This window comes from Penaeus japonicus, unplaced genomic scaffold, assembly GCF_977035675.1.
Source record: "Penaeus japonicus unplaced genomic scaffold, GWHDUDI00000001_assembly GWHDUDI00000026, whole genome shotgun sequence".
NCBI lineage: Eukaryota > Metazoa > Arthropoda > Malacostraca > Decapoda > Penaeidae > Penaeus > Penaeus japonicus.
Window position 1 is genome coordinate 15,105,690 of NW_028234428.1, and position 10,000 is coordinate 15,115,689.

Sequence of the window (10,000 nt, forward strand, 5' to 3'; positions counted from 1 at the left end):
AGGAGAAGGAGAAGGAGAGAGAGAAGGAGGAGAAGGAGAAGGAGAGAGAGAAGGAGGAGAAGGAGAAGGAGAGAGAGAAGGAGGAGAAGGAGAAGGAGAGAGAGAAGGAGGAGAAGGAGAAGGAGAAGGAGAAGGAGAGAGAGAAGGAGGAGAAGGAGAAGGAGAAGGAGAGAGAGAAGGAGGAGAAGGAGAAGGAGAGAGAGAAGAAGGAGAAGGAGAAGGAGAGGGAGGAGGAGGAGAAGGAGAGGAAGAAGGAGAAGGAGGAGGAGGAGAAGAGAAGGAGGAGGAGGAGGAGAAGAGAGGGAGAAGGAAAGGGGAGGAGAAGAGAAGAAAAAAAAAAGAGAAGAAGAGAATAGAAGAGAAGAAGAAGAAGAAGAAGAGAAGAGAAGAAGAAGAAGAAGAAGAAGAAGAAGAAGAAGAAGAAGAAGAAGAAGAAGAAGGGAAAAGGAAGAAATGAAAAAATAAATAATAATAAAATAAAAATAAGTAAATAAATAAATAAATAAATAAATAAATAAATAAATAATAAATAAATACATACATATAATGGTGCTGGTGATGACAGAAATAATGTGAACAATATTAAATAGAAATTCCTCTTCACAGATAGTTGAGAAGTCAATAAAACATACAATCTGCCATCCTGTATTTAGACTTGCAGTATTCCATTATAAAGAAATAAAGCACTAGAAAACATCAGGTCATCCAAAATAAGACTTCTCAATTGTACCAAACCCTCACCCTCAACAACAACTACAACAACAACAACAACAACAACAACAAACAAGGTAACAATATGAAAACGCACCTCTATTCACAGCTTTCGGCTTCTGCATTCGTCTTTTTCCCCTTTTGGGAGGCATTGCCGCAGCTGCCTCCTGGGGCGTTAGCTCACGTTCGTCCAGACCTCCTAGGATGATGAGACGCTGTATGCCGGAACGAACCTGGGATTGTTGTGGGAAATGAATGAATAGAGTATTGCACGAGTGACTTTGATAAACATATGAAACTTGATACTTTTCTTTTATCGTTTTGGCTAATAATTCACTTTCAATGGTTACTGATATGTAGAAAAAAAAATGGTTAGACTCGAAATGCACTGCTTTATGGTCTGACACAAAATTGGCACATTAATGCACTAAACAATCACATTTATGTACTATGAATTTAATTCTCACAAAAGAAAATGAGTATTGGAATCTACACCTAAAAGTATCCATTATGAGACTTGAAAACATCACAATCATTTTCCGGAATCCATTGGGAATATTGGTAGTGTGTCTTCATCTGAGAATCCCTAAAAATAGGACACATATCATTGAAATGAGTACATGTATACATCCACTCTTCATCATAGTTTGGTTTGGTTTTTTAATCTTTTTTTACAGACACAGAGTTTTAACAAGAAGTAAAATTCAACAAGCATCCCCTCAGGAGCCCAAAACATCCATCCCTCACCTGCAGGTGGTCTGGTGGCGTCGGGAATGGGAAGTTGATGACAGGCAGATTCATGGACTTCATGACCAGCACGAGGTCGTCAATAGGGCGTCGCTGGATCTCTGGCGTCGCAAACTTCTGGAACTCATCATTGAACACGGCCGATGAATACAGCCTATAGCAGTGTCCTGGTGCAGTTCGTCCTGCTCGGCCAGCCCTCTGATTGGCCGAGGCTTGAGCAGTCCAGGTCACGTGGAACATGGAGACTCCAGTGACTTTGTCGTAGACCTGCGTTGGAACAAGATCAAGACTCAGAACAGAATTCAGGGAAGTGGTTTTCATCAGGTGAATGTTGAACAAGATGCTGGGGAATGATAAGTAGAATACAGGGCGACAACTAATAAATTACTCTTTAAAATATAGCTTCATATACACCATGATCATATCAATAAGTAAACCAATTAATAAACTTTGAAATTTAGACATGATAGCAACACATCATATCAAAAATGAAGATACATAAAAATCTAAAAATAGGGATAGGAAATTCTCAGTGCCTCCTCACCTTTTCCTTCACTTTCCCACAGTCGATAACATATTTGATGTTGGGGATTGTTAGAGAAGTTTCAGCAACATTGGTCGCAACAACACACAACCGCATACCCTCTGGTGGTGGTTGGAACACCTGCAAATGATAAGATAGCATAGTAAAGAACACGATACAAAGATATGTAGAAGTTATCAACTGAACAGCAGCCAGAAACAATCAAAGCATGCTGGCTGCTGCACTGGAAATAATTTCAGGACTACCCACATGAGTTAAACTTAAAAGCATATCTATTCCTCTTTGGCTTTGATTCTGGACAAACTGAATATCAGTCACAGCCAATGATTACTTCTACTGAAAGAATTATAAAACGAGGACCTATTTTGACCTTGGAAGGCCGTAGCTGAAGAACTATGTGAGAAACAGAACCCCACATCTAAAAAATGCAAGGATCACAGAGCATCCTCCACTGTCATAGGATGTATGGATGCCATTTGGGATTCAGGCCTACCCTCACCATGGCTTGTATGGATGCTAGTAATTGTCACTGAGTCACAATAGGTAATTAATCAGACACAGAAATGTTGATCAACTGACGGAAAGAAAGATACTAAGCTCTCCCAAGTACAGGCTATACAAATCTAACCCATAACATCAACCTAAATCCGAACCAACCCTAAATCTGCCCAAAACCCAAACAAAACTTGTGTCAAACCACCCACCATCTGCTGCTTCTCGGGGGGCAGCATAGAATACAGGGGCACCACCCACATGGGCTGCTCAAGCTCATTTCTTCGGCCTTCCTCATCCTCTTCCTCCTCGTCTAAGTCTAGGTCGCTGTCCTCATGGTCGACCACTCCTCGGTCTTCTATCTCCGTCATAAAGTCCTCTACTTCTCCTTCCGCGTCATCAGGGAAGGCCGACACAAAGCTGGATAGGAGGGAGGGGGAGGGGGGAGGGTGTTAGGAGTGATATGAATAGTGTTTGAAAGTGTTAGGATTGCTTTCTGAAGAACACATTTGATCTGCTTACATGAGGCTTTCAGAAGGAAAAATGAATCCCCAAAGTACTGTAAAATAACAATGGAATATGAGTTAACAAACAAACCATGACTTTCATCCATTCCTACCAGTTATAAAATCAGACACTGTCACTCCTCTCACCAACCAACTCCACTTCATATACTCACTCCTCCAGCTTGACTTTGGGCAACACAACTTTCTCTGGCTGGCCCGATTTCCGTCTTTCCTTCTTGGCCTTCAGTTCCTCCTTCTTCCGCTGGTACGCACTCTTCTTGGTTTCGCCGTGGCTACCAGAATGGGAGGAGAAGGTAGTGCGCAGTTTACGCACTACGGTGTTCACTTCCTGCTGACCTGGAGAGGGCAAGGAAAGAGTCAGTAAATGATTGTGAGTCAGGAGGTATTTTCTGTATTGCCTGGCTCTCTTTTACTCAGATCTTGTTTGTTTCTGTTCTTCCTCTTCCTCCTCATCTTTCCTTCATAGCTTTTTTTTCTTCTTCTTCATCTTTATATCTTCCATGTGCTTTTCCAACCCAGAATCCCCATCCAAGTGCTTGCCCCTCTTCTCACCTTTTTCCTCCTCCTTTCCCTCCTCATCCTCCAACTTTATCCCCACTTCTTCCTTCCCGTATCTTCTTCCTTCTCCTATCCCCCTTCCCCCTTCCTCCATCTATCCCCCATCTCCCATCTCCCATCTCCGATCCCCCATCCTCCTTTCCTACCTCCCTCCCTTCCTCTCACCCACCTGTCAAGAAGATGAGAATCCCTCCATCGGGAAGCTGCCGATGAATCTTGCAAGCTTTCTTGTACGCCTCTCCCACATAGTCTTCATTCGTCCGCTTGTTGTAATGGATGGTCACATCGAACATCCTCGCATCAACCTGGTGGGGTTTCATGGCTTATCAAGACTTTGAATCTTAACCTAAAGACAACATCTTGTAATGAACAAATGTACAAGTCTTGCAAAGTATGAATATCTAATTTCATTAGTTCCTTTCATATTCTGACTAGGCTGTATAGTTGTAGAATAAAATAGATTGCAAAATTTGTGTCAAAGAGAAACAAGCATATGAGTATGATAAATCATGAATTATAATGCCTAAGTAATGCTTGGAAGAATCAGCATATATATCAACCTATTGCAAACGGGTGCCATGCGAGCTAACTGCCTGTCAGGACGCTCTGTCTCTGAAATCACAGGCACTAGCTAAAAATTAGAGGGATGGGGAAAATGTCTTCTCTCCCCTCCTGGCAGCACAAACTTGCTTAATGAATATTTTCCCTTAAGTCCATCACAATTTGGCTGAATTTGGAAAGCTGTAGCTCTGACACTAGCACTATTACAGTTATAATACTACATGACTGTGAATTTCAACTGTGAGCAGTTTCCGATGCCATGTCGTGTACGCACTGACATGCATCTTTCAAGCCTAATAGAGCCGTTGTGTATGTCATGACACCTGTCCACAAGGGGTTAATAAAACTCCTAAGACTCCTATAATCTAGATACTAACTTCTAACTAAATGGCAATCTGATGTCTTCATATTTCATTCAAAATTACAAAATTAACCCAAGAGAAGAAAAAAAAAAAAGTCAAACCTTCATGACAGGCGGCTTGGGTTCCTTAAAAAGCCGGACATTGTCAGTGAAATCCTCGACCCTAAGCGTGGCTGACATGATGACCAGCTTTAGGGGTCGTCCCTTAGCTTGACGTCTGGGGATGATACGCGAGAGGATGCCGATCAGGATGTCAGAGAACACACTGCGCTCGTGGGCTTCATCGATGATGATGACAGAGTATTTCTTTAGGGTTGGGTCCTATTAGGATGAAAGAAACATGTAAATTGTTTGCGATGTTTTTGAAATCTATTTTCTTTCTAAAGTTTGGTGAATAGATACTCAATCTTTTGGCATATATAAAAAAAAAAAACTGTTTTAACATATATACATCTGTAATGTAAATCCCGCAAACAGCAGCTGGTGATCCATGCACAGAACATGCTATCATCTTTGTAATACTGAAGGGGAGTTATCCAAAATCACAAATCACCTTTCAGACTTTCAGTTGGCTTTTAAACATATGCCTTAAATAAAGTCAATCCAAAAGAAAAACTTACGAAATAATATAATTGCCCTCAGTCACTATCTACCATATTGTACACAAAACTACAAAAGGAAAAAACAGGAAAACACACAAATATGCCAAAGGACTTTTTCACTACACTGCTTCTTCAGGGCATACCCTAAACAAGTGACAAAACAACCCCCAGACCTCACACTGTCACCCACCTTCTGTATCTCTTTCAGCAGAACGCCGTCAGTCATGAATTTGATCTTTGTGTCCGGAGTGGCGTTCCCCTCGAACCTGATCTGGTACGAGACTTGGTCTGAAGTGAGGTTCATCTCATGGCCAACGCGCTGTGACATGGCAATCGCAGCCACTCGCCTAGGCTCTGTTACACCAATCATTTTGCCATTGCTATGGAAGAAAGGAAAAGGAATGATTTAGCAACCTCAGTTTCTTAGCTTTGAAATCTTGTGGAAACGGGAAAGGTTTTATGTGGGAGACATACTCAGAATGTACTTGTAAATACCAATACAAATGTACACATATATTCACATGGAAGAGAGTTTTATCATGACTTTCTAAGTTTTGGAGGATGTTAATATAGGTTTTCCATAGGGTGAGAAACGATACATTTCCAATATTGAAAACCTTCATCTTCTTTATTAAATTACTAGTGACAATAGACAGTAAATGACTGAAATCTTTAAATTCTTGTATAACAAACTTATTCTAATTAACCATTGCCATGCATAATAACTCTTTTTGATCCTCCCTTTGGTGTGCAATAAGTCATAAAGGTTTGAAGAAAAACATTCAGGACACCATCTAGTGAATACTGACCTAGTGTAGCTTCCTCTGTCTCATAATTTTTTTTTTATGAATTATACATCATCTTAACTAAAACTTTAAGAGAAGAAAAAAAAAAAAACAGACCATCTACAACCTAACTCAAAGAGGAACCTATCAAGATAAGGGAAAAACTAAACCTGTCCATTAATACCTTCACCCTTTTTGAAACCTGAAAGCAAAAAGGCCTGACCATCCACCTACCTGGTATATCCTGCTTCATAGAGGAACTGCGGCACTTGTGTCGTCTTTCCACTGCCCGTCGCTCCCACGATGACAGTGACTGGATTCTCATTTATAGCTTCCATGATGATCTGCTCCTCAGACAGAATGGGCAACTTGAGTCGGTTAGCCTGCACTTCCGGTGATCGGTCGAGGACGACAAAGACTGCTGGCTTTGCTGGCACTACCTGGGCTTTGTCCACCACTTCTTTGGGTTCTTCTCTCTGTTCTTTGGGCTCTAGACTTTTTTCTGCCCTCTTGTCTTTATCTGTTACTTCCTCTCCTTTTTCCACTTCTTCAGTATTCTCTTCTTTTCCCTCTTCATCATTCTCTTCTTTAATTGCCTCACCATTCTCTCTTTCATGATCTTCTTCTACATATTCTTCTTCTTCCTCATCCTCTTCACTCTCTTCACTGCTTGATACTTCCTGTTCATGAGATAAAACAGTAAAGAGATGAGCATGCAGCCATGCAAAAAAACTGTTATTCTTATATTTACTTACTGCAATCTATTTTTATTTAGTATGAATTCATTAGTATGATTCATTATCAATGGTATATACAAAAGTGACTTAAAAATACAACTACTATTGATCAGGAATATTGTAGCACTGCTATGATTTCCTTACAAAGAACTCAAGCTTGCAAATATCTTAAATTAGACTTATGATGAATTTACCAAAGTTTCAAAATACAAGCCCATAAATGCAACTCCAAAAGCAGGTACACCAGATACCATCTCTCTGTCCTTCGTCACAAACGGCAAACCAATCAACTCTCTCACCCCAAGCCTGACCACAGTAGGGTCTCTGTGCTTCTTCTCCCTCTCTCCATTGTCATCAAGCGCTTTCTTCCGCTTCCTACCCTTAATGACACTGACAACTCTTCCCCCCTCCTCCTCGACCTCCTGCTTGGTGATGAGTGTGAAGTCCTCGGACAAGTACTTCTTCCTTCCAAGCGTCTGTGTTGACTGGAGCTGCGTCAGGAGGGAGAGCTCCTCGGAGCTGGCCTGGACCTTCTCTAGTGCTTCTAACAGTTCACTTCTCTGTCGGGATTGGCAGTCACTTTTACTTACAGAGGATAAGGGAATAAGTTTATGTAGCAGAAAGACATAGAAGAGCAAACTAGGAATGTTAGAACTAAATATCAAACTCTTAACTGGTTTATCTTTATGAAGAATATATCATGTTCATAACATAAACTCCTATCAAATTCTGATTAGGGATTTATTCTAAAGTGCTATCTATACAGCTTTACTTAATCATTTTAAACAGTACGATTGTGAGATTATCCAATTTCTAAAGCACATGATGAACACAATCATATCAATGTTCCTCCAATATCTATTCTACCCTATATTAGTTTTCACTACTGTATCTCAAGACAGTTTTCAACTATTACAAACCATCTCTATATATATATCATTATCAAAATTAGTTATAGGCCTGGACAATTATATTCACTCATTCCTCTATTATAACAACTTCCTCTTCTTGACTAACCTTGGCTTTTTTCTTCTTCTGGTCAACAACTTTCTCCAAGAGTTTCCTCTTTTTCCTTGAGAGGAGTTTGACGGGGGCTGCATTTTTGTCGCGCAGCTTCTTTGTCGCTCTTTTCTCGGAGGGCAGAACCAAGGCGTTCGCTGTGTCGTATGAATCTGCTTCATTTCCAATATCGACTTTGATCTGAAATACAAAATTCACATAAGTTTTTTTAATCCCTTGTGCCTGATATTCTGTGAAGCATTTTAATCACAGACTCAAAATCAGAAACAGTTTGGATCTATGGGGTTCTAATAGGTTCAAAATATATACAATAAATCTATAAAATAGATATAAATAAACTATGGTAAATTTTCCTAGTAATGCCACGTCACTAAATACCATAAAAGTGGTATCGATGGATTCCTCTCAACCTCTACAATTCATATATAGTGGAAATAATGCGCGATTCCACCTCTGGACCCCACAATCTAGGTCCCGATAGTAGGGGAGGGGATGAAGTAGATCAGGGAAATTGCGGGGTAAAATGTTACGAAATACCATAAAAGTGGTATCGATGGATTCCTATCAACCTCTACTGTTCATATATAGTGGAAATAATCTGGGCCTCTTTTTACCTAAACTATATAACTGTACATCTAAAAATGTTTCTTTAACCCCTTTTTTTCTTCTTTAAGTAATTAAATTTGGTAAATTTTCCGAATAACGCCGCGTCGCTAAATACCACAAAAGTGGTATTGATGGATTCCTCTCAACCTCTACTATTCATATATAGTGAAATTAATGAGCGCTTGCACCCCTGAAGCCCACAATCTGGGTCCCGATAGTAGGGGAGGGCATGAAGTAGATCAGGGAAATTACGGGGTAAAATATGAATTCCGGCCATATTTCGTATGCAAAATCTTAACCAATTACCTACCTACCTAACTTTGCTTAGGTTTGAAGTTTGCCCTAGCCAAGGGGGGGCTTCGCCCCCCCCTGGACCCCCCCCTTTTAAGGCACTTCGTGCTACCTCGTGCTACTTCGGTATCACGAAAACCTTAACCCAACTACCTACCTCACTTTCCCTAGTTTTGAAGTCAGCCTTTGCGAAGAGGGAGCTGTGGATCTCCCCTATTCAGGGCACTTCGTGATACTTATGATGCGTAATTAGTCCTGTAGATGAAAATGCCGCGACACGGATAACCCTCACACTGCGCCATGATGACAGCAACTGAGTCTTCGTCTCATATATTCCTCAGGATAGGAAACTAGGACGATGATGACGCGACCACTCAATAGAGGGCACTATAATTATACTGTAAATAATGGGGAATATTGCGCCATCTGTTGAGAGAACATAACAGCACATGCAGGTAATTCCTTGGGGGTTTCCAGTCCACAGCTTGCTACTATCCGTAAATACGTAAACACAGCCATGTTTGAATTTTAGGGCGAGGATGGTGGATTCGGGATATCTTGCCCAAGGTATGTTGCACGAAGTGCCCTAAAAAGGGGGGGTCCAGGGGGGGCGAAGCCCCCCTTTGGCTAGGGATTAATTCAAAACTAGGCAAAGTTAGGTAGGTCATTGGGTTAAGATTTTGCAAGCGAAATATGCCCCGAAGTAGGACGAGGTAGCACGAAGTGCCTTAAGAAAAGAGACCCAGATTGTGGGGTCCAGGGGTGCAAGCGCTCATTAATTTCACTATATATGAATAGTAGAGGTTGAGAGGAATCCATCGATACCACTTTTGTGGTATTTCGTAACGCGGCGTTATTCGGAAAATTTACCTTAAATTTACAATTTCCCCGTTATACCTCATGCCTTCTTCCCAAGGTATGAGGTACCTTCGCTATTATCAATTTGCAACGGAAACGGTAAATGACATAGTCATTCCCGTGTCTAAAATACATTAATTACAGAATTTAGTTACAAAATATTAGCCTTCTACCAAATGAATCTCCATCATTACATTCATTCCAAACGAAACGTGAAAATTGCCATCCATGTATTAAAACCGTCTATGACAGCTCACCTTCTTCTGTTTCGACTCATCTGCTACCACAACAGGGCGTTCTCTGTACTTCTGCCTCGCCCTACCCATTTTGGTGTTAAGGAAAAGCTCTAAACATAAAAAAATAAAGCAGCATCAAGCGACCTCCCTCTCCGCCAGCCACACTATCGTCACATGGGTTTGTTTACATCTGTCGCAGGGGATACGGGCTTAATGTTTATGGTAAACATATTTGATGTATGAGACTCTTCGATTCCGTATAGATTTACTTTGTTAAGGACTTTTATTAGTTATTCGTTAATTTATATGAAAAGGAATATAATCGATGATAACTTGCAGAAAGGTTTTATGAAAAAAATATATG

The 10,000-nt window shown here is 40.7% G+C and overlaps 1 protein-coding gene across 1 annotated transcript in view; it reads right to left on the bottom strand.

Moving 5' to 3' along the window:
* kz (putative ATP-dependent RNA helicase kurz) overlaps nucleotides 1-9,829 on the bottom strand; it is a 17,877-nt gene extending 8,048 nt beyond the window's left edge. The window contains exons 1-12 of the mRNA XM_043000576.2: nucleotides 9,658-9,829; nucleotides 7,643-7,825; nucleotides 6,925-7,185; nucleotides 6,123-6,568; nucleotides 5,294-5,483; nucleotides 4,604-4,822; nucleotides 3,749-3,884; nucleotides 3,174-3,357; nucleotides 2,707-2,914; nucleotides 2,003-2,122; nucleotides 1,459-1,725; nucleotides 809-944 (exon numbers count right to left, since the gene is read on the bottom strand). Coding sequence (XP_042856510.2) covers nucleotides 809-944; nucleotides 1,459-1,725; nucleotides 2,003-2,122; nucleotides 2,707-2,914; nucleotides 3,174-3,357; nucleotides 3,749-3,884; nucleotides 4,604-4,822; nucleotides 5,294-5,483; nucleotides 6,123-6,568; nucleotides 6,925-7,185; nucleotides 7,643-7,825; nucleotides 9,658-9,726 — 2,419 coding nt within the window. The 5' untranslated portion in view covers nucleotides 9,727-9,829. The remainder of the gene's footprint in view (nucleotides 1-808; nucleotides 945-1,458; nucleotides 1,726-2,002; nucleotides 2,123-2,706; nucleotides 2,915-3,173; nucleotides 3,358-3,748; nucleotides 3,885-4,603; nucleotides 4,823-5,293; nucleotides 5,484-6,122; nucleotides 6,569-6,924; nucleotides 7,186-7,642; nucleotides 7,826-9,657) is intronic.
* Nucleotides 9,830-10,000: the final 171 nt, after the last annotated feature.